The sequence below is a fragment of the Spermophilus citellus genome (genome assembly GCF_964194105.1).
Source record: "Spermophilus citellus genome assembly, chromosome: 9".
In the NCBI taxonomy this organism is placed as follows: Eukaryota; Metazoa; Chordata; class Mammalia; order Rodentia; family Sciuridae; genus Spermophilus; species Spermophilus citellus.
The window spans coordinates 135,565,256-135,586,748 of NC_138191.1; the positions used below are offsets into that span (position 1 = coordinate 135,565,256).

The window sequence follows — 21,493 nt, forward strand, 5'->3', positions numbered from 1 at the left end:
CCTGGAGACAGATGCTCTGGGCTTGGGTGACGGCAGGCCGCGCGAGTCTCCTGTCCTTATAAAAGGCAGACACTTAGAAGTGGCGACACTCGTAAGCCACGGCCAGGCAGAGCCGGGCCAGGAGCTGGTTCTGCCGTGTGATTCAGCACACCTGTCCATCGTGTCCGGCTAGGTTGGGCGTTAGTGGCTTCCATGTACCCACTGAGTTTGGACGTAAGTTCTTCTGTATCTGATAGAACGTAGAATAGAACTCACGAAAGCTTGTGCAGTTTTGTGGACAGTGCCTGCTCTCTGCTGTGCTATTTTGTGTTCTCACCAGCAGTGATGGGGAGTCCCCTGCTCCATGTCCCGCCAGCATCTGGTGCTGGCAGTGTTGGCCCTAGGCCTGTCTGGCAGGGGTGCTGTGACAGCTCGGGGCTCTTCTGGTTTGTGTCTCAAATGACATAGGACATGGAGCATCTCTGTTTTATGTGCTTTTTTTTGCCACCCGTATGCTTTTTCCCTGAGGTGTTCCTTCAGGTCTTCGGCTGAATATTATTTTATTTTATTTTTTGGTACTAGGGATTGAGCCCAGAGGTCCTTTATCACTGAGCCACGTCACCAGTAAACCACTCCCCTCCCCTTTATTTTTGCAGACACGGTCTTGCTAAGTTGCTGAGGCTGGCCTTAAACTTGATCTGCCTCAGCCTCCCAAGTCGCTGGGATAACACATGTGCACCTGTGCCCGACTCTTTGGCCAGATTTTAGCTGGCTTCTGGTTTCCCTTTCCTTTTTTTGCAGTTTTGGAGATGGTCCCGGGCCCTGAGCATACTAGGCAGGTGCTCTGCTTCTGCGCTACATCCCCAACCCTGGCTTGTTCGGTACCAGGGATTGAACTCAGGGGCACTTGACCCATATTTTGTATTTTATTTAGAGACAGGGCCTCACTGAGTTGCTTAGCACTTTGCATTGCTGAAGCTGGCTTTGAACTCATGATCCTCCTGAGATACTGGGATTACAGGCATGCGCCACCTTGCCCAGTTTATTGTTCAGTTTTGAGAGTGCTTTGTAGCAGGGCGCAGTGGCACACACTTGTGATCCCAGCAACTTAAGAGGCTGAGGCAGAAGGATTGCAAGTTTGAGACCAGCCTCAGCAACTTAGCGAGGCCCCAAGCAGCTTAGCCAGACCCTGTCTCAAAATAATGTGGCTCAGTGGTAAAGCATCCTGGTTTCAATCCCTAGTACTAACAAAGGGAGAGGGGGGAGTGGGGGGAGCGCACGCGCTTTATGTGTCTTGGATACACAGCCTACATCAGGTTTGTGTTTTGTAAGGGTTTTCTTTTTTTTTTTTTTTTTTAAAGAGATAGAGAATTTTTTAATATTTATTTTTTTTTAGTTATCGGCGGACACAACATCTTTGTTTGTATGTGGTGCTGAGGATCGAACCCGGGCCGCACGCATGCCAGGCGAGCGCGCTACCACTTGAGCCACATCCCCAGCCCTGTAAGGGTTTTCTTCCAGCTTATCTCTTCATTGTCTTAACAGTGTCCTTCTCAGAATTGAAGTTTTAATTTCAGTAACATGGACACTTGAGCCTTGTGACTGACCAGTGAGGAGAAGCCGTTGTTCTGGCCAGAGTCAAACTTGGCTTTCCTCCTCTGAACATTACCTTGGTTGTTTCCCTGGACAGGCTGTGAGCTGGCCTTCCAGGTCAGGGGCACCTTGAGAGGTGGTGGGGGTGTGTCTGCCTCCAGCCTGGAGTGCTGCACTGCACAGGGGCTGGGGCAGGGTGTGGCAGGTCCTCTGGGGCCAGACCTGGCTGTGGGGCCAGGCTGCTCCTGGTCTAGCCTGCCTCCTATGGGGGCCTCTGACGGGGCTGGCCTCTCTCCAGGCCACTGTGCCCGTTTTCTTCAGGGGCTCTCTTCCTCCCTCAGTGACCATAGGCCGCGTCCTCTGCAGTTCTTCTGGAGAATTACTCAGGGCCTGCTGGTCTGCCCCAGGGGGCATTCCTGCCAGTCTCTGTGGGCCACAAGAGGGCTTTGACCAGTGCCAACCAGCATGGTGCCAAATGGTGTCCACCTCAGGTTCTGGGATGCATGGGTACAGAGTAGTGGCCAGAATGCTTGGAGCACCCTGCTTCCTGCCCAGGGACCGGGCCTCAGCCCACTTGGAGAAGTGGGCTGTGTTCTGGAGGCTCACCCCGGAAGCCAAGGGGCTTGCCAGGAACTGACTCTCTCCGGGCAGTGTCTGGGGGGGAGGACCTTGTTCAGGTTGCTTTATTGGGGTATAATTTATTTAAGTACACAGAGATAAAGTGCAGCTTGGTCAACTTTGTCCCATGTGTGTGAATGTGAAGGCATCGCTGCAATCAAGATAAGCAACTGGCCTGGCACCCTGGAGGGCTCCTTCCTGTCCTCTGTCCCTCCCGCCTTCCTTCCACCCACAGGCACTGTTGTCTGGTTTTGTAAAAGTGGAGTTGTGGGGTGGACACTGGTTTTGCCCAGCCTCTTGCACTCTATCCACTTGCTCTGAGGGGGGCCTTTTGAGGAGGGTCCAGGTGGTTGGGTGTGCCCCCCCCCCCCCTGTGCTCCCGGTTTCTTGCTGAGTAGTCTCCTCTGCCTGTTCCCGTGTGTTCTGTGGATGGACATGCAGGCTGCGCCCGTGTGGCCGTCCCATGGAAACCCCCTGGGTATTTGCCTGCAAGCCCTGGTAGAGACGGCTGCTTTCATGGGTGCATATGGGAAAACACCCGGAGGATGGTGGGTGTAGTTGTGGCAGGTGTGTGTTGAGCCATTTGAGAAACTGTTTCTAAAGTGCTTGTCACTCTGTGTTTCTGGCCTCCAGGCAGGAGAATTCCAAGGACTTGGTACAGTCTTAGGGATCAGCCATTCAGAGAGGGGTTTAGTGGGGCCTCACTGAAGTTTCTGTATTTTCCTAACGTCTGAGGATATTGGGTCTTTTTTTTTTTAATTATTTTTTAGTTATACAAGGGCACAATATCTTTATTTTGTTTACTTATTTTTATGTGATGCTGAGGATCGAACCCAGGGCCTCACAGAGGCAAGCGTTCTACCAGATATACCCCCAGTGTATATTTGCTGACTGCATTTTCCCGTTTGAGTGCTGAAGTCTTGACTGTTTTAGAAAACATGACACTGTTTTGTGTCATTTGTTCTCTCTTTTTTTGCTTGGTACCAGAGATTGAACTCAGGGGCACTTAACCACTGAGCCACATCCACAGCCCCTTTTATTTTTATTCTGAGACACAGTTGTACTAAGTTGCTTAGGGCCTCACTAAGTTGCTTAGTCTGGCTTTGAACTCGCGATCCTCCTGCCTCAGCCTCCCAAGCCACTGGGATTACAGGTGTGTACCATGGTGCTTGGCCATCATTTGTTTCCTTCTTGAGCTCTGAGAGATCTTTATGGAGCCTGGATCTAAGTTACAGTCTTATCAGCTTCCTCTGGGATGAGGGGGCATTTTGGGGGGAGGAGCATGGCCTCCACTTTCAAGGGACGTTGTTGCAGAATTGCCCTGGAATCCCCTGAGGGCCGTCTGCCAGCCTGGCTTCTGGTCTCTGGAGTTGAGCTGCCTGTCTTATTTCCTGCCTCTCCTTTGGCTCTAATCCCTGGTACTCAGGTGAGGGTCCCTGCTCTTTGTTTAGGTGTTGGGGGACGGGAAGAGCTGCTGCCACCTCTTGAGGTGTTGAAAGCAGCTGGTGGCCAGTTTCCCCAGAAAAGCACCCTCACAGGCTGGGGGTATGAGAGTGTGGCCGAGGCCCTGAGCTGCCTCTGCTTACAGGCTGGCTGGATTGTGTAGGGTCGGGGAGCCTGTGTGCCAGCTGTGTGGTCTTTAGATGGTGTTGAGTGCCTTTCTGGGGCAGGGGCAAGGTGTTTTGTGGGCTCCTGCCAGGTGGCACCCACACCGCATATTCTGGAGCGGGAGGAGCCTGCTGTTGCCCCCGGCTTCCTGCGTCCATCCGCTCGCTGAGTGTGGCAGCCGTGTTGGCCACACTCATAGACAGCAGGCACCCTTTGGGCTCTAGGACTCAGTGGGTGCTAATAGATTCCACCACCATTAATTCCAGAACATTCTCATCACCCCCCACCACAAACCTGCTGCCTTAGCAGTTGCTGCCATGCCCGGCCCCTGCCCGGCCCCTGCCCACTCCGCCTGCCTTCTGTCTCTGCAGGTCGGCCTCTTCTGGGTGTTCATGTGCGGGGTCACACAGTGTGATGCGTGTTTTCAGGGTTCGCCCGTGGTCCAGGGCGTTGGCAGGTACTTCAGCCCTTCCCGTGGCCGAGCGCCGTGCCATCATGTGGACGTGCTTCTTCACCTGTCAGTGATGACGGGTGGGCTGCTTCCTCCTCTTGGAGAACGTCTTGGTTTGTCACTTACAGTGGCTTTTGTTTACCTTATTTTTTTTTTTTTAAAGAGAGAGTGAGAGAGAGAGAGAGAGAGAGAATTTTTAATATTTATTTTTCAGTTCTCGGCGGACACAACATCTTTGTTGGTATGTGGTGCTGAGGATCGAACCCGGGCCGCACGCATGCCAGGCGAGCGCGCTACCGCTTGAGCCACATCCCCAGCCCTTTTGTTTACCTTAGATGGGAAGCAGTACCTGGTGGTTGTGATCTGACAGGCTGTCCTCTGTTGATGGCTCGAGCCTCTGCCTCTCATACCACGGTGGCCCCGTTTGGGGTGGGCTAGGGCTAGCGGGGAGGGGAGCCAGGGTTGCTTAGGGAGGTGGCAATGCCTGCCTGCAGGGATGGAGCCAAGTCCAAAGGGCGCAGTACTGGGGGCCTCAGCTTGGGAAGGAGCAGCAGAGCCTGGGGAGGACCATGCTCACGCGGTGCCGAGGCTTGGCCCTTCTAGTCCTCAGGAAGGGAGCCAGTGGGGCCTGTCCCAGGGAGAAGGTCAAGCAGTGAGTCAGATGCCGAGGGGCTACGGGTTGTTGGGGGTGGTGGGGGTGTGTTTGGATGATACGTGGCTTGTGCATCAGGCAGGCACAGCTGTGGCTTCTAGGCACTGGGACCTGGGGGGACTCTGTCACTAAAATGGCCCCCTTGGCCTTGGGGACCTTCTCTCTGTTTTGAAGGTAGGAGGTAGACTGGCTGGACCTAACAGGGGGCCTGGGACACCCAGAGTCATGGACTTGGTACCCCAGGGCTCTAGACCAAGGAAGGGAGTAGTGGCACATGCCTCTGTTCCCAGAGACCACAGCTAGAAGCCGAGGCAGGAGCATGGTGAGTTTGAGGACAGCCTCAGTAATTTAGTGAGACCCTGTCTCCAAATGAAAAATAAAAGGACCGGGGGTATGGCTCAGCGGTACAGCACCTCTGGATTCACCACGCCAAAAAACAAAATAACCAAGTGCCCAGGTGGGCAGCTGAGGGCAGCGACCCCTATGGGGATGTGTGGCTGGGCTCTTTGGGAAGGAAGGTCAGGCGCCCTCGACCTCTTCCCCAGGGAGACATTTTCGGTATGATTGGGGGTCCCTTAGAATCCCCTCTGCCCAGTTCCAGGCATGCAGCATCCCTGGGCTGGTGGGCTGAGGGCAGAGCCGAGGGCAGCCTGGCACTCTCCACTGTGACCAAGCAGGGCCAGGGGGCTGGGGCTGCCCCCTCCCTGTAGGGCCCAGTTCTCATGATGTTCTCATGATGTTCGCACCTGCAGCTTCCTCCTTCCCTGTTTTGCGAGCAGGTGAGAGGCACTGCTGGCAGTGACACCGAGCTTCTAGGATAATTTATCTTCACTGCTTTTACCGGCACGGCCCCAATTAGGAAGTCCTCCAGGGCCAGTGGCGCTGAGTGGCAGCGGAAGCCGTGCCTTTGATAAGAGGTGGCCAGCGTGTCTGACCTGCCGTTCCCATTTGACAGCCAGGCCTGTGAGACTGGCCCAGATGTGTCAGGGGCCAAGCAGGAGGCCTGCTCTGGAGGGACGCCCCCCAAGTTGCCACTGGCTTTGTCCCTGTCCTGTGCAGCCTCCTCTCTGCCAGTGCCCCTCTGTCTGGCAGTTTCCGTTTCAGTTGCTGGTTTCAGGATTCCTGGGAAAGCTGCCCTGCTGAGGGTGGTCGGGGGCAAGGTCTCGGGGCGAGGTCATGGCGATGACACGTTGGGCCCTCCCTTGAGCCCCAGCCGCAGCACCTGCCCCTGGGTGGCTGTGACTGACTCCTTCCCTCCTGACACCCAGTGGAACCTGGGAGGTGGAGTGAGGGGACGATGCCAGGCCAGGATGGGGGCACAGCGGCTCTCAGGGACACGTGGCAGCACAAGGACCCGGGGTGGAGGAAAGGTGTGGGATTGCCGAACCGGAGACCTCTTCTGCAGCCAGCTCCAGGCCCTGGCACACGGGGAGGTGGCCCTGGGGACGGGTTTGGATCCAGTAGGATGCAGGCCCAGGTCTGGCAGGGCCCTCAGCAGCCTGTGACCCTCCCCTCCTGTCCGCTCTCCAGGAGCTCCAGAAGGCTGGCCGTGGGACCAACCGGGGGGCTGGCAGTGTGCCCTGGGGGGACCACAGACCCTGCAGAGGTTGTCCCTGAGGCTGCACCTTTGCCTTCCCACCTTCTGGCACAGCAGGCGGAAGGGCTGGCAGAATTACTTCAGTTGTAGTGATTGTACAGCAAGTTTCTATGACGTCTGGCTTTCTGGGACGTAGCCTCTTCCTGTTTAGATTGGGCAGTCCAGGAAGCCAGCCGGTACTCCCACCACGCTGGCCCAGGCCGCGGAGCCCGTATGGTTCTAGGCCAGGCACAGTTGACCTCGCTCTGCATGGTGGGGAAGGGTGAGTGGCCATGTGACGCTGGCTGCCGCTGCTGTCTCACCTTACTCTGGACCTGAGCCCAGGCTGTCCGGCTGCCATGGCTTCCCAGCTGAGCAGGTACTTCTGCTGTGTGGGGACCATGGCTGGGAGATCGTGTCTGGGAGACCCTGGGTAGAAGGGATGGGACCCCCTGTGCCTGGCAGGCCGGCTGGCTTCATGTGGCCAGGGGTTAGCAGCGCACCCAGCTGGCCCTGTGCTTGTGGATCCTGACATATAGATGATCACCCAAAGCGGGGACAGAAAGTCTAGCCCCGGGCCTGGTGAGCTCAAGCCCTGGGATGTGGTGGCTGCTGTCCTTGCGCCTCTCTGCTCCTTTCCCTGCTGGCTGTGCTGTGTCCCGAGGCCTGGGAGGCCCCTGTCCCCAAGAGCTCTTGGTCCTGGGGTTGGTGGGTGCTGGTCCCTCCCCTGCCCTGACCAAAGTATGAGGCTGGAAAAATAATAGTGGTGACTTATCCATCCCTTTCCGTCCTGCTCTGAGCCCTGGAGTGCCCGGAAACTGTCCCTTGACCCCGCTGTTTCTTTCGCCCCATCCTATTCTGGGGCATATGTGAGTCTCCAAGGGTTGGAGGAACATTGCCGGAACCTTCTTGGACAGCCTGTTGAAGAACATAAACTGTCACTTGGGCTTCCATGAGGGGTTCATTTGTGTTGGCATTGGCCTTGGAGGTCCAGGGCTTGGCCACATGCTGCTTTGTCCCTCCTGTGGTGAAGTGCCAGCCCTTCTCCTTCCAGGAGTGGCCATCCTGTCCTCCCGTACCCTGGGCCAGGGCAGCTGCCTTGGGAGCATGGCCTTTGCTGCCATCAACCTGACGGCCGCCTGCAGCTCTATGAGGAAGGACAGTTGTCCAAGATTTGTCCAGAAACTTCTGCCCTGACCATCTGTTCTGGCAGGTGTTTGTGCTTAGGCCACCTGCTGGGGCCTCTGGCCCCAGCCAGGATGGTCTATGGGTGTTCTTGCAGCTGGTCACCCTCCAGCACAGGGCAGCAGCCAGAGTCCTGGCTGTCTGGGTGCCACAGAGACCTCAAGCGGATGTTGTCTGCCTCAGGAACCTGCCTGCGCCTCGCGCCGCCCCTCCGGCTTCAGAGAGGATCGCAGCCCTCACCGAGGAGCAGAGGAAGCCGCACCGCTCCGCCTCGTTGCCATGCTTTCAGGCAGCAGAGTTGTAATTTTAGCGCTGACATTTTGGAGGCAGAGTCAGAGACCCTGGCCGCACTCCCAGCATGCTGTGGGGGGGGGGGGGTGGACAGGGGTCAGCACCTCGGGGCTGCTGCCAAGACGGCTGAGTAGGGCCTTGGCTGCAGGGGCTGAACTGGCTTGGCTGTTGTGGCCACCCTGTGGCTGTGTGGGCCCATCTGTGCCACTTGTTGCTGCCTCTGTAGGAGGAGCAGGGACCTCCGTCAGGGCTGCCATGAGACGTGACCACAGAGCAGGTGGCTTAAAACAGCAGGGACCTGTCTTCTCTCCTAGGGGTTAAATCTGGAGGCCGAAATCTGAAGTCCAGGTATCTGCAGGGCTGTGTTCCCTCTGGGGGCTCTAGGAGGTGTCTGTCTCAGCTTCTGGTGACTTTGGGCTGTCCCTTGTGGTCCTTGACTGATGGCCGTGCCACTTGAGCCTCTGTCTTTGCACGACCTCCTCCCTGTGTCTCAGGCCAGTCAGTCACTGCCTGGGGTCACCCTGGTGCAGAGTGGCCTCCTCTTACCTGAGCCACATCTGCAAGGATGATTCAGAAGAAGATCATTTGTAGTCACAGGGTTTAGGACTTGAATGTGGCTTTTCACCCCAGGCGGGGCTCCACCTGGAGGGGATCTGGAAGAGCAGGGGTTGCGGCCAGCCTTTTGGGTGCCTGCCCTGAGGCTGGGGCAGTGGCTCCTCACAGTCCTCCAGGGTCTACTTGCTTGTTCTGTCTAGGGTGCCATCCCTCTGCCTCTGGGCAGGCATGGCAGAGCCACTGCTGCAGGGCACTCCTGGGACGGGTCCTGGCCAGTCCATGTGTGACGTCGAGGTGGCCAAGGCCATGCGAAGGATGCGTGTCTTGAGCTGTGCCTTAAACAATTTCTGGTTGAGGTGGTTTGAAATCTGAAAGCCCACTGAGCCCTTGTCCAGTCGCTCTTCCCTTCCCAGGAGCACCGAGGGCTTTCAGAGGTGCGCTCAGGTCACCTTGTCCCCACTGGCCTGTGCCTGGCTGTGTTTTACCTGACCTTGCGTCTCAGACCTTCCTGCCTCTTGCTCAAGCAGAGTGTGATCCATGGTGTGAAGACTGCTGAGGTTCTCCGTGCTGACAGGGGCAGGTGCCCAGCCTCCGTGTCACAGCCCTCTTTGCACAATCAGCTGGGACCACACTTGGTTTATGGGGGCAGAGGTACCTGAGGGGCAGCTGCCTGCAGGTGGAACTGCTAGCCTGGGCACGCTGAGCATGTGGGGTTTTGATGGCTGATGCCAGTCTCCTTCCGTGAGGCTCATCAGAACTGCTCCATTCTCAGGTGGCCATTTTTCTTCAGATGTTTCTGGACAGCTGAACACAGGCGGGACGGTGGGGAAGGCCAGGTGTGCCTGATTATGGCAGTGGTTTGGCAGCTGTGGCTTGGAAGCCTCGCAGGCAGGTGCAGGTGAGATGAGGAAAGTTCTGGATGTCTCAGGGCTTCGTGTGCCTGACTGTTCTGCAGACAGGAAGAGCCCTGGAGTCTCAGCCAACCTCACAAAACTCCCTGGGGGCGGCCAGGTGAGCGGTGAGTCAGTACCTGGGCAGAAGCCGGCCGATCTCCCCAAACACCCATCTGAGTGTGGCCCCTGCTTGAGTGTCTCCCCGAGGGTCCCTCCTTCCAAAGTGGAATCCAGGCTGTCCCCAGCCTCGTGTGGCAAGCACGGGTCTCTGATTGCACCCATCTTGTCCTCACCCCTGTGTGGGTCTCATGCCAGCTTCCTGGGGTTGCTTTGTTTCTGAAACTCACTGCTGGCTTTGGGGTGGGACCCCCTTTGAAGTCCCCCTTCTCCCTGGAATGTTCCGTGATCCCTGGCTCACCCTCCAGGACATGGCCAAAGTGTCACTTCCTCTAGGAAGTTTTCCCAGAGCCTGGGGTGGCTCCTTGACCTGTGTTTGCTCAGCTTCCCAAGGGCCCTTGTCATCAACTTGCTGCCCACACCAGAGAGGTTGCTGCTGAGGGAGGTGGCCCTGGGGGTGGCCTTGGGCCCCTGCCTGGTCTATTCACCCCACGCTGATGGGACAGATGTTCTGACCTGGATGGGAGCAGCTGGGACAGAGGTGGGGGTGGGAGTGAGTCAGCAGCCCCAGCTCTGCTGGCTTCCAGGGCTTCTGGTGAGGACTGAGCCGCCAGGCCCCGCCGAGGGGAGGCAGCTGTGCAGGAGGCTGTCACTGGGCTGACCAGTGGCCTGTCCCTGGGTTTCTGGGCTCTGTGTAGGGGCAGGGAGTGCAGGGTTGGCATGGGGGGGGCGTGGGTCTCAGCAGCCTCCCAGGACCGGGTCAGGCCTGTCAGATGGTGAGCTTGGGACATCAGGCTTTGGAACACCTGGGAGCTTAGCCTCCTGGACATTCCTGCGGCCGTCCCACACTGTATGCGGTCCACATCCCCTCCCAGCCCTGGCACCGCTCTGCCAGGACATCTCCTCTCCTCCTGTTAAAACTGTGGAGGAACACGAGACCCTTCTCATGCCCATGTTGTTAAAACTGAGGAACCGAGAACTCCAGGGGGGCCCTGTGTCCTCCGGGCTCCCCTCGAGCCCCCTGCACCTGCCTGCTGGAGGGGGCACTTCTTGGCTAGTGGGGGTGGGGTGGGGGTAGGAGGGCGGGGAGGCAGATGCTGGGGCAGGGCTGGAGAGGGTGGAGGAAGGCAAGGAATCTAGGCTGGGCTGTCGGGGGAGCGTCCTGTTGTGGGCCTGGTGTAGGAGGTGACAGCAGGTCCTCCGTCAGGAATGAGGTCCTTTGTGCCTAGACTGACTTGGCGAGGCCCGTTCCTGGGGCCAGTTGGTCTAGAGAGTTAGGACAGCCTTGGTGTAGGACCCAGGGCCAGAGGGAAGGTGGTCAGTTTGGGGGTGACATTTGGCATCCCTGGTGCTTATTCCCATGGGGTATCACCAAGAGCCAGAGTCCCTGGGGTCGGCAACAGGGTGTTGGTGGCTCAGCATCCCTCACTTTGAGCCTCCGGTTCTTCGAAGTGGCCCCAGGTCCTTCCTTGGTCCCGGCGCTGTCCCTGGCTGCTTCCTTCCTGGGTACTGGCTGGAGTCCTTTCCTCCTCGGCTCTGCGGCCCTTGGCCTGTCCTTCCTCTCTCCGGCCTGCAGCATCACCCTTGGTCAGCCTGCCATCTGCGGCCCCCTGTACAGACAGGCCAAGCTTGGCTTGCAGAGGTGGACCGGGTGCCCCTCCAGGCTCCAGTGCTCCTGTGGAAAGCTGAGCCGAGTTTCCTCCCTGCCCTGGAACTCGGCAGGGCCCTGTCTCCCCAGCAAGCTGCAGTTTGTCCTGTGCCCAAAGCAAGGCAAGCTGGCACATGGAAAAGGGACCCCCGGCCCAGTGCAGCCAGATGCAGGAGGCCCCTCCTGCTGACATGGAAACAGAATCAAAGGACATCGGCTGCTGGCCGCTTCTTAACTCAGACTTTAAAAAGCTCAAAAACCGAGGCTGGGGCTGTAGCTCAGGGGTAGAGCGCTTGCCTGGCATGTGTGAAGCACTGGGTTTGATTCTCAGCACTGTGTACAAATAATTAAATAAAACAAAGGTCCATCAACATCTAAAATATATACATATATTACAAAAAGATGTTTTAAAAAACTCAAAAACCCTTACTAGCAGAAACTCAATTTTTAAAAATACTGAAATACTTTTAGGTGAATGTTAGAAGCAGGTGAAGTTCCTCTGTGCTCTGGGGTTCCCTGGTGCCCATCACACATGGCACTGCTCCTGGTCTCCATGGGCTACCCTGGCCCCTAGGGGCCCTTGGGTCCTTCCTGGTGCCAAGGCCAGAAGCCACACTTCACCCAGCGTGAAGGGTGACTTCATGTTCACAGCTGTCAGTCATTTGAGGGGATCCACATTCACTTGCTTTAGAAAGTGTCACCTGTTGGCTCTGGGAGCCCAGCCAGGTTGGCTAGACCCTCGCAGAAGAGAGGATGTGCTGCTGGATCCTGTTCTCTGAGCGCTTCCTATGTGCAGGCCACTGCTGAGGGTGTGGTTTGCCTGCCCATGGCCAGGTGAGGCCAGCCTGTCGAGATGCCAGGTTCACAGTGAGGAAATGGAGGGATGCACTTTGGTAGCTGGCCCAGGACACCCAGCTGGCAGGAGCTGGAGTCAGGCCTGCTCTCCGGAGTCGGACTTGCTCAGCCTCTGGATCAGCTTCCCAGCTGCTGGGGCCGGGCTGGAGTTGCTCGGGTGCTGGTCTGAGGGCGGGGGTGCTGGACCCCCAGGCACGTGCCCTCTGCTCGTCACCTGACTCTGGGCTTGAAGATGGATTCATTAGCCCTGCAGTTTCCTGGGAACGGGCCAGGCCCTGCTAGGGTTGTCTGTGGTAGGACTGTCACACTGGCTCGTTGGGATTCTGGACATTTAGTGGCACTTCTATGCTGAGAGTGTACACAGCGAGGATAGTGGAAGCTGCAGCTCTGAGCTGGCCTGGACCCCACATGGATTGGGAGGGCTCCCTACCACGTGGACAGAGAGGGCCAGCGGTCCCCTGTTGACGGGTCCCAGGGGGCTTGAAGCTGTGACTTGTGTCCAGTTCTCAGGTCAGTCATGGCTGCCCAGAGGCTCTGGGACTCTTGACCAAAGCGGTGGTCCCTGAATTAGCTTTTGGGGTCACCGTCTGTGTCCTGGACGCCTGGCACTCTGGGGATACCGGCAGTTGAGCTGTTGCCTGCTTCGTGGCTTTGCTGATGCTGCGTTTATAGCCCCCCCTGTGTGCTGCCCCCCACAGCAGTGGCACTGCCTTCGTTCCTCTTCCATAGTCGGGTGGGCAGGGCTTCTGTGATGCCCCGATTGCAGGGCGGGGTTCTCCTCACAGGCTGGTGCCATGGCTCTAGAAGGGAGAGGACTGTGGAGCCCGTTCTGTGGCCTGTCAGGTTGGCACTCGGCTCTGACGAGCACAGCACATGGGGAGACCCTAGACCTGCAGCGTTCTCCTCCTTCCTTGGGGAGCCATTGAGCCCTGTGGGGGCCTCCTCCACTCACCCCGTTTCTTCTCTCGTCCCAGGATCATGCGGCCAGATGATGCCAATGTGGCTGGCAATGTCCACGGCGGAACCATCCTGAAGATGATCGAGGAGGCGGGCGCCATCATCAGCACCCGGCACTGCAACAGCCAGAACGGGGTAGGCACGGGCCGGACCTGGCCAGCCTGGTCAGGCACGAGCTTCTGCACCCAGAAGCCACGCCAGTGAGGGTCAGGGAAGGCGTTTGCATGGGACCCGGGTCTGAAGCCTTCCTTTCCTGGCCCCGCAGGCCTGGCGGCTCCTGGGGGCTGCAGCCCCATCAGCCCTGGGTAGGACCTTGGAATGGTGCTTGGTTGTGGAAAGGCTGAGAGGAGCTGGCAGGCGCCGAGAGGCTGTCTTGAGTCAAACTTTCTTGTCACTATGAGCAAAACACCTGATAAGTGCAACTTAGAGGAGGAAGGTTTTGGGGACTCCTGGTCTCAGGGGCCTCAGTCCATGGGTGGCCGGCTCCACTGCCCTGGGCCCATTGCGAGGCACACGTCATGGCCGCAGGGCCCCCAGAGGGACGCTGTTCCCCTCCTGGCAGCAGGAAGCACAGAGAGAGAGACTGGGAGGGAGAAGGGTGGGGGCGGGGCTGCAGGGAAGGTGCCGGGGTCCAGGGCAGCCCCAGGGCAGCCCGAGACCCTCCTCCCCTAGCCCGCCCCACCTGCCTGCAGGGAGCTCCAGGCAGGCCTGGTGAGGATGGCCTGGTGGGGTCCCTTGTGCTCTGGTCGCTTCATCTCTGAACGTTCCTGCGTTAGTGGAGGAGCTCCGGGGGACGGCAGGCCCTCTCACCATCCTGCCCTGTTACGGTCCTGGGAGCCGTGTTGGCTCACTTCTGGTCTGAAGCAGAGCAGGCCTCTGCGGGGTGTGGTCTGTCCTGATGGCCGAGAGCCGAGACGACTGGGACAGACAGCCCGATCCTGGGGCCCACCTCAGCCGGTGACCAATGCTGTGGCTCTCTGGGCCTCAGCCACTTCCTGTTGCTCTGAAGCCCAACAGGTCTACACAGTGGGGCCTGATGGGCCCACCCCCTGCCCACCCCCTGCCCACCCCTGCAGCTGCACAGTGAGAGGCAGTGTGTGGCCAGGGCGGGGTGGGCAGGGTCTGTAGCTAGTCGTCTGCCATTCCTGGAGAGACAGAGAGCAAGGGAGGACACACTGTCCTGCTGCAGCTGCTGTATCTTGGGGCCAGGCAGAGAGGTGGCACCGCGGGGGAACCATGGCTGTGTGCTCTGGGCCCTGTGAGCCCCCCTGCTGGGCTTCCTGGGCAGAGGGGGAGAAACCACAGGACACCTCCAGGCGCTGCAGTGGGCACGAGGTCAGTCTGCTCCACCAGGGGGCTGAGAGGAAGTGAGGTCAGAGGCTGGGGACCCATGGGGGTGCCACTACTTCTCTGGGAACAGGTGGGCACAGTGGAAGAGGGACATGTGGGCTGAGCCATCACCTGCCCTCTGCAGGTGGCATGCTCTGTACGAGTTGGCTGGGGCGTCTTTGGGGTTGGCTGGGGCGTCTTTGGCGTTGGCTGGGGTATCTTTGCGTTGAGCAGGCCTGTGGTGCCCTTGTTTTGAGGGAATGTGCACACTTTGTGTCACGCTGTGGGGATTCTTGAATATTTCAAGGTTTTCATTATTTTATCTGTTCTGGTGATCTGTGGTCAGTGGTCTTTTTTTTTCTCTTTTGAGTGGGAGCGGTGCTGGGGATGGAACCCGAGGCTCACTCATGCCAGGCAAGTGCTCCACCGTTGAGCCACACCTAGTCCTGATCTTTTTTTTTTTTTTTTTTAGTACTGGGGATTGAATCCAGGAGTGCTTAGCTGCCGTAGTCTGGCTGGGCACACCGCCACATCGTCCATGGGCACCTCTTAAGGGTTTCACGCCCTCTTGAACTCTCTCTTCAAAGTTCTTTTCAACTTTCCCTTAGGGTACTTGTTGACTATGGTCTTGTGCCGGTATTCAGCCTTAGATGGAGTTTACCACCCGCTTTGGGCTGCATTCCCAAGCAACCCGACTCCGGGAAGACCTGGGCCGGCGCGTGGGGGGGCTGCCACCGGCCCTCTACACACACTTCCCAGGAACACACTGCTTCCACTGGGCTCCCGCGCCAATTCCCTCAGAACCCCGCGAGAACTCAATGGGAACTTCAAAGTAGCTGGCGCCTGAGGCAGTAGGATCAGCCCTAATCCTGGAGCCACCCTATTCCCAGCAGGATCCGCCCTAATCCTGGATCCGCCCTAATCCCGTAGTAGGGTCATCTTTCAACCATTCCCTCTAGCAAAATGCCAGGTGTCATTCCAACTAAACTGTGGCTCTCAACACTTAACCACTGAGCCACATCCCCAGTCCTTTTTTAGGCTTTTCATATATTTTACATCCCTTGGTGAGACAGGCTTTCAACCTCACTAAGTTGCTGAGGCTAGCCTTGAATTTGTGATCCTCCTGCCTCAGCCTCCCAAGGCACTGAGATTACAGACAGGCACCACCACGCCCGGCCTGATCAGTGAACTTTGGTGTCACTGTCCAGTTGTTTGGGGTGCCATGAGCTGCACCTCTCTATGTGGTGTAAGTGGGTAAACTTCATCATGAATGTGCGTGTGCTGACTGTTCCACCAGCGGTCTCCCTGTTCTTGGGCTTTCCTGCTCCTTGAAACATAACGATGCTGAAATCAGAGCAGCTGTAACTCCGCAGTGGTCTCTACGGTGGGAGTGGACGGCGTGAGGAGTGGACGGTGTGGGGAGCTGCCCAGACAGCCGAGGGCTGGGGAGCTCTGCAGGCGAAGGACGCTCTGGGAGGGGTGCTGAGAGCCACCTGTCAGGTGTTGGCTGTCATGGGGCAGACACCTGAGAAGAACATCTTAGAGGAGGACAGGTTTGTCTTGGCTCAGGAGACTGGCTCAGTTGCCTTGGGCCTGGAGGGTGTGGCATGGGGGACTGCCAAGCCCAAGGGAGCCAGGGAGGATCCAAGGACAAGACACAGCCCTCAGAGGCACGTCCCCACCTCTTCCAACCAGGCTTCCCCTCCTGAAGTTTCTGTCACCTCCCAGCAGCAGCACTGGCTGTAGGCCCAGCTGTTGACTCATGGCCTCTGGCACCTCTTAGATCCAAACCTTCACAAGCCTGATTGCTGGTCTGGACAGAAGATCAAACCAGCCACAGCGTTCCCTTGAGCCAGGTGTAGCCAGAGCCAGGCCCCCACTCTCCCTCCTGGGGGACCGAGAGGTGAGGCAGCTGCAGGAGAAACGGCCAAGGCTGCGGAGGTCGCTCCTGAGGCTCCACAGTCCCGGTGCCCGTGACGCAGCAAGGGCAGTGAAGAAGCTCAGAGTTGTCCCCAGGATCGTCCCCTGGGACGGCTGATGGAGCTGCTGCACAGCAGCAGATTTCCAGTGTAGACGGAGCAGCCTTCTGTGGAAGCAGGTGCTGCCCAGGACTTCGATGGCTACGGAGAAGTCAGCGCCTGAGCAGGTCATCAAAGGACAGTGACTCCTTGTTAGGGGCGAAGGCAGCTGGTGACTTCAAGGGGAAGGTGAAGCCCGTTGGGGCCTTCCGAATGACACAGCTCTGCTGCCTGCGCTCCGTAAAGGGAATGGCCAAGGCTGTGACGTCTCTGTCGTCACGTGGCTTGCTGAGCACGTCCACTGTGGAGCCCGCTGCGTGAGAAGAGAGTCCTTCCCAAGCGTTACTGCTCGCCGACAGCGCACTGGTCTCCCAGGGGCTCTGGGGAGATGCTCCGCGAGACTGATGTCCTTTCATGCCTGCCAGCAGCCTCACTGTGCAGCTCCTAAGTCTGATTATCACGGAGACACATTTCCTAAGGCCGTGGCTGCCATCAGTAGCGCAGAGCGCCTGCCCAGCATGCGTGAGGCCCAGCACTGCACACAGCAGAGTACACTAAACAGTGTCCCTCTGAGGGATCTGGGCAAAGTCAACAGGACGCCTCGGGAAAGGACCCGCCATTCAAGATGACACTAAGAGCATCTGGAACTCAGGGAGGAGGTCAGAACACCAGCACTTCACGGGAGTCTGGACGGGGTTGATCCAGCGCTTCCGGATTCCAGTGGAGGAGGAGCTGCAGGTGCGGTGGGAACAGCAGGGGGACTGGAAGTGGAGCCGGAAGTGGGGCCTGACTGCTGCCATCTCAAGGGACAAGGAGCTGCCTCTTGCTGATGAGCTACGAGAGCGCTGTCTGGAGATGGAATCCACTGAGGGTGCAGGGAACGCTGCTGAAATGACGACAGAGGCTTGAGAATGTCACATAAACTAAGTTGAGGAGTGGCCGCAGGGATTCAGAGGATTGACTACGACTGTGGGTATGGTGCTGTCAGCAGCGTCCCCTGCAGAGACCTTGGAGCGAAGTCAGTTGATGTGGTGAACTTCTGTCTTGTTTTAAGAAACTGGTGGGCTGGGGCTGCAGCCCAGTGGGAGAGCACATGCACATTGTGGGCGGGAACTGGGGTTCCATCCCCAGGACCACCCAAAAAACAAAGAAAGAAACCACCGCAGCCTCACCAGCCACTGACCAGTCTGAGTCAGAAATGACAGGCAAGAGCCTCCACCCGCAGAGATTCTGGCTTGCTCCAGACGCAGGTGATCATTAGCACTCTGGAGCATTGAAGTTTGTTTGTGGTGCTGGGGATGGAACCCTGGGCCGCACGTGTGCTGGGCAGGTGCTCTACCCCTGAGCTGCAGCCCCCAGCCCCACGATAAAGTAACTTTCAGTAAGGTGTGTACGTTGCTATGAAGACACGATGCTGTCACACCTTGATAGGTACAATGTAGGGCAAGTAGCTTCTTGTCTGTCGCTTGCTTGATTTCCTCGGGCAGTGCTCTGGGGCCGTCCTCGCCTCCCCTCCACCTGTGCCTGGATGGGCAGGCCTGGAAGTCTGCTCTCCCGCCTCTCCACTGCCTCTCCTGGTGGAAGCTGTGAAGAACCTCTCTGCGGTCCCTTCTGAAGGCCACTAACCTCATTCACGAGGGCTCCCCCCTCATGACCTATTCCCTTCCCCAAAGCCCCACTTCCTAAAACATGAGTTTCAACACATGAATTTTGGGGAACACGGACATTGTGACCGTAGTACGCACATTCAGCCCTCAGTGGCGGGCCCTGTTTTCCAGTGGAGAAGCCAAAACCCGCGTGCACAGAACGTGCCAGGCCAGGGCGCTGTGGACAGGTGGACGTGGGGGCCTGCCCTGGTGGAGGAGGCTGGCCCACCTGGTCAGTTGGCTTTGTGCTATCCAGGGGGGTCAGGAGAAGCTGGGCTGTCACCAGGCCACATCAGAGCACCCTCTGGTGGCTGCAGGAGGCCAGGAAGGAGTGGGCCAAGACCCTGGTAGACCTTCAAGAGAAAGACGGTCCCAGGCAGGCCTGGCAAGAGCGGGTGACATGAGCAAGGAAGAGCCCCTAGGACTGGGGCATGGCGGGGCTCAGGAGACAAGGGGGCACCCGTGCAGTTGAGGCTGTAGAAACCACGTGGTCAGCAGTGTTGGCAGAGCTCGGAGAGCTTCAGCTCAGTGATCCCCGGGACGGCTGGAGATGTGGTGGCCTTGCTGTTCTTGTCATCCCTGTTGCACAGATGAGGAAACTGAGCCTTGGGAGAGGTGGAGGCCACCCAAGGGGTCGGATAGGTCTGGGCCATGAGTCCAGGCCTGGAGCTCTGCGTGGAGCCCCTGTTCCTTTAGGCCCGCAGAGGGGAGGGACAGTCCAGACACCTGGGCTGGGTGAAGCCTTTGGGCAGGTGGACGCCAGAATAACGGTTTAGAGGTTCCAGGCTCAGGAGGGGGTTCACTTCCAGGCAGCCCAGCACCTCTAGTTGTAGGTGGCTGAGGGCTGACAACTGGGGAACTTCACTAGGCCCTGGTGGTGGCCTCCAGCCTGCAACTCCTACCACAGTGCCAGTCTCCGGACCTCAGTGTACCCCAGGCTTACTTCTCTTGCAGTGTCCTCTCCTGGTGAGTGACCTCTGCAAACCCTCATGACTCAGGTCAAACCTGGGGTCTCCCTTGACACCTCTTCTCACGCTGTGACCCTCTGAGGTGGCAAATGTTGCTTATCTTCCGGGTGCAGCCTGGTTTGAGCACTGGCCAGCTCCAGGTCACCTCCTCTCTGAGCCTCCCTTGCCTGGTCCACCTGGTGTGAGCCTCCTGATAGGTCACCCCAGCAGTCCCTGCCCACCTCCCACCTCATCTGTGCTCCAGTAGTCGCCAGAGTCCTTCACGTGTGGAGTCAGTGGACACCACTGCAGGGCAGCTCCCTTCTCTCAGAGTCAAGCCCGAGTCCCTGTCTCGCTCCAGCTCTGGGACCTCATCTCTGCGGCTCTCCCTGCCTCAGGGCCTTTGCCCTGGCTCTTCTCCCTGCCTGAGGCCCTCTTCCGCAGGTACTCCCAGGCCCTTCCCTCTGCTGTCTGCGGTCTCTGTGCAACCCAGCACGCAGCCTTGCCTCCCCAGGACCTGGCCCCCTGCGAGGGCAGTGGTGTGTGTCCTGGTTCCCACAGGGTGCTTGGCCCAGAGGGCTGAGGCTGGCGCTGGATGCTGTGGGCTTCTGGAAGAGAAGATGTCTGCAGAGAGCATGTCTAAGGAGCCCTCGTGATGTGCCTCTGCCCACCTGTGCCTGACCTTCCTCGCCCGACGTGACTGTTCCTGCCGCCAGCTGAGAGGCTTTGTTCTTAGTCCTGTTTTCCTGTGAGGACCCTGAGGCCTAGAGAAGTCCTGTGCCTTTCCAGAGGGCACAGAGCCACCGTTCCGAGCTGCCCTCAGCCACAGGGGTGGGGGCAGGTAAGACAAATGGTGGTGGTGCAGGAGCCAGCCCTGGGTGCGGACCTGGTACCGTGCAGCCAGGGTGGCCGCTGTCCCTCCCGGGCCCTTCATGAGCACTGTGTTTCCCCACTCAGAACCCGGTGGTACCGTTTATTAACTGTGCCTGTGAAGAGGCCGGGACTGCCCGACATCCCCGAGCTAGTAGGCAGCAGAGCTGGCCCTTGAACCCAGCTCAGTCTCTGAAGCTACTGTCCTGCTGAAGCCCTGGGACAGACCAGGAATCCTGCCTACAGCTCCCCAGTGACTGAATGACACTGATTGGCTTCTGGGGTACAGCGGAGAGCACTTATGGGGCAGATGCTGATCAGACTGCTCATGGTCCTCCCCGAGGTGCCACTGCCCTCGCCTGCAGGTTCTGGAGCAGGGAGGCGCAGGGCACTCCTGACACCGTGCTGAGTGTGAGTGTTCCCAGGGCACATGCTGATTTCTGGGTCTACCGGTCGGTGGCAGTCTGGACTGGGTCCAGCGCCCTGCTAGGTCCTGGAGACAGCCGCTCAGTCACATCAGAGCTGCCCTGGGTACGACTTCTGCCACCTGCGCCCATCAGATGCAGTCATAGCAGCCCAAGTGCTGAATAGCACAGCTGCCTTCCCCCAGGTTTCGCCAGGAGCGAGGCTCCCGCGGCTGTGGAGCAGCTCCCTGCCCTTCTTCAGTGTTTTAAGTCCAGAGAGCAAAACTCAAGGTTCATAGGTGGTCTCCCAACAGGGAAGGAAGGGCAGGCACCAGGTGTCCCCACACCAGCCTGGTGGTAGCTGTGTGGAAGGCTCATGGGGGTCTAACCCTGGGGACAGCGCAGAGGAACTCTGGATTTTCCTCCTGCCACAAGTCACTCCATCTTGCAGCACTGCCTGGAGGACCAACCTGAGCAGAGCGGCAGCCTTTGCTCCTCCTCCGCCCCTCTCGGGAGCCCTGGCCCTGCTCCCTGGAGTCCCCCCATCTCCCTGCCGACCCCTGGTCATTTGGGTCTCAGCATCTCCTCCTGGTCTGATGTCTTCTCCCCACTACATCCCCGTGGGGTCTCCTGAGCCTCTACCCGACAGGACTTATGTGGTGTTGACTTGATGACCACCCTGCCCTGGAGGCCAGATGCTCTGACTCGCCCCTGCAGGCCTGCAGAGGGCAGTGGCTGGCTCTGTACCCATCGCTGATGGAGTCTGCAGCCCACCCATGTTCTGGAGTGCAGAAGGCTGCAGTGTCTGCCGGTCAACCACAAGTGCAGAGTGGGAGATGCCAGGCCCCTGTCCCCAAGATGTGCATGTGTGCATGTCTTACGCGTGTGAGCAAGTCTGTACCATGACTTAACTTGAGCACTCCCGGTAACGGCCGCTTGCTGCGCCAGTTTTCTGGTCTGGCAGCAGAGCTTGGGCTGTTAGTGGTGCTCCCAGACCCAGAGGTGGTGCCGACCTGTGCGGCTCCGTGCAGCCCTTGTCCTTCCAGTTTCCTGCCAGAGGGTGGTGCCATATCCACGCGGATGTTCCAGGCCAAGTCTGATTCCTGCCTCCACTGAAGCATGCGGGGCTGTGGGTGGGGCAGGCGCCCTGCAGTCAGTGGGGAAGCCGCTCTCCCTGGCCAGCTTGGCTTTAGGACTTCATCCAGGTGCCCCTGTTTTCTGCACAGCCCCAGTTGCCTGCTGAGAGCTGTCCCGCCAGGTTTATGGTTCAGCAACACAGAGTCACCTGGGAGAGGGTTATA

General features: G+C 58.5%; 1 protein-coding gene across 4 annotated transcripts in view; it reads left to right on the forward strand.

Moving 5' to 3' along the window:
• Nucleotides 1-21,493, forward strand: part of ACOT7 (acyl-CoA thioesterase 7) — an 86,426-nt gene that overhangs the window by 13,118 nt on the left and 51,815 nt on the right. For 3 of the 4 annotated variants that reach the window (XM_081306597.1, XM_081306595.1, XM_081306596.1), the window contains exon 2: nt 12,996-13,113. In XM_081306597.1, coding sequence (XP_081162723.1) covers nt 12,996-13,113 — 118 coding nt within the window. Of the gene's footprint in view, nt 1-6,718; nt 6,857-12,995; nt 13,114-21,493 lie in introns of those variants that run through there. The other variant, XM_081306598.1, reaches the window with a different exon arrangement.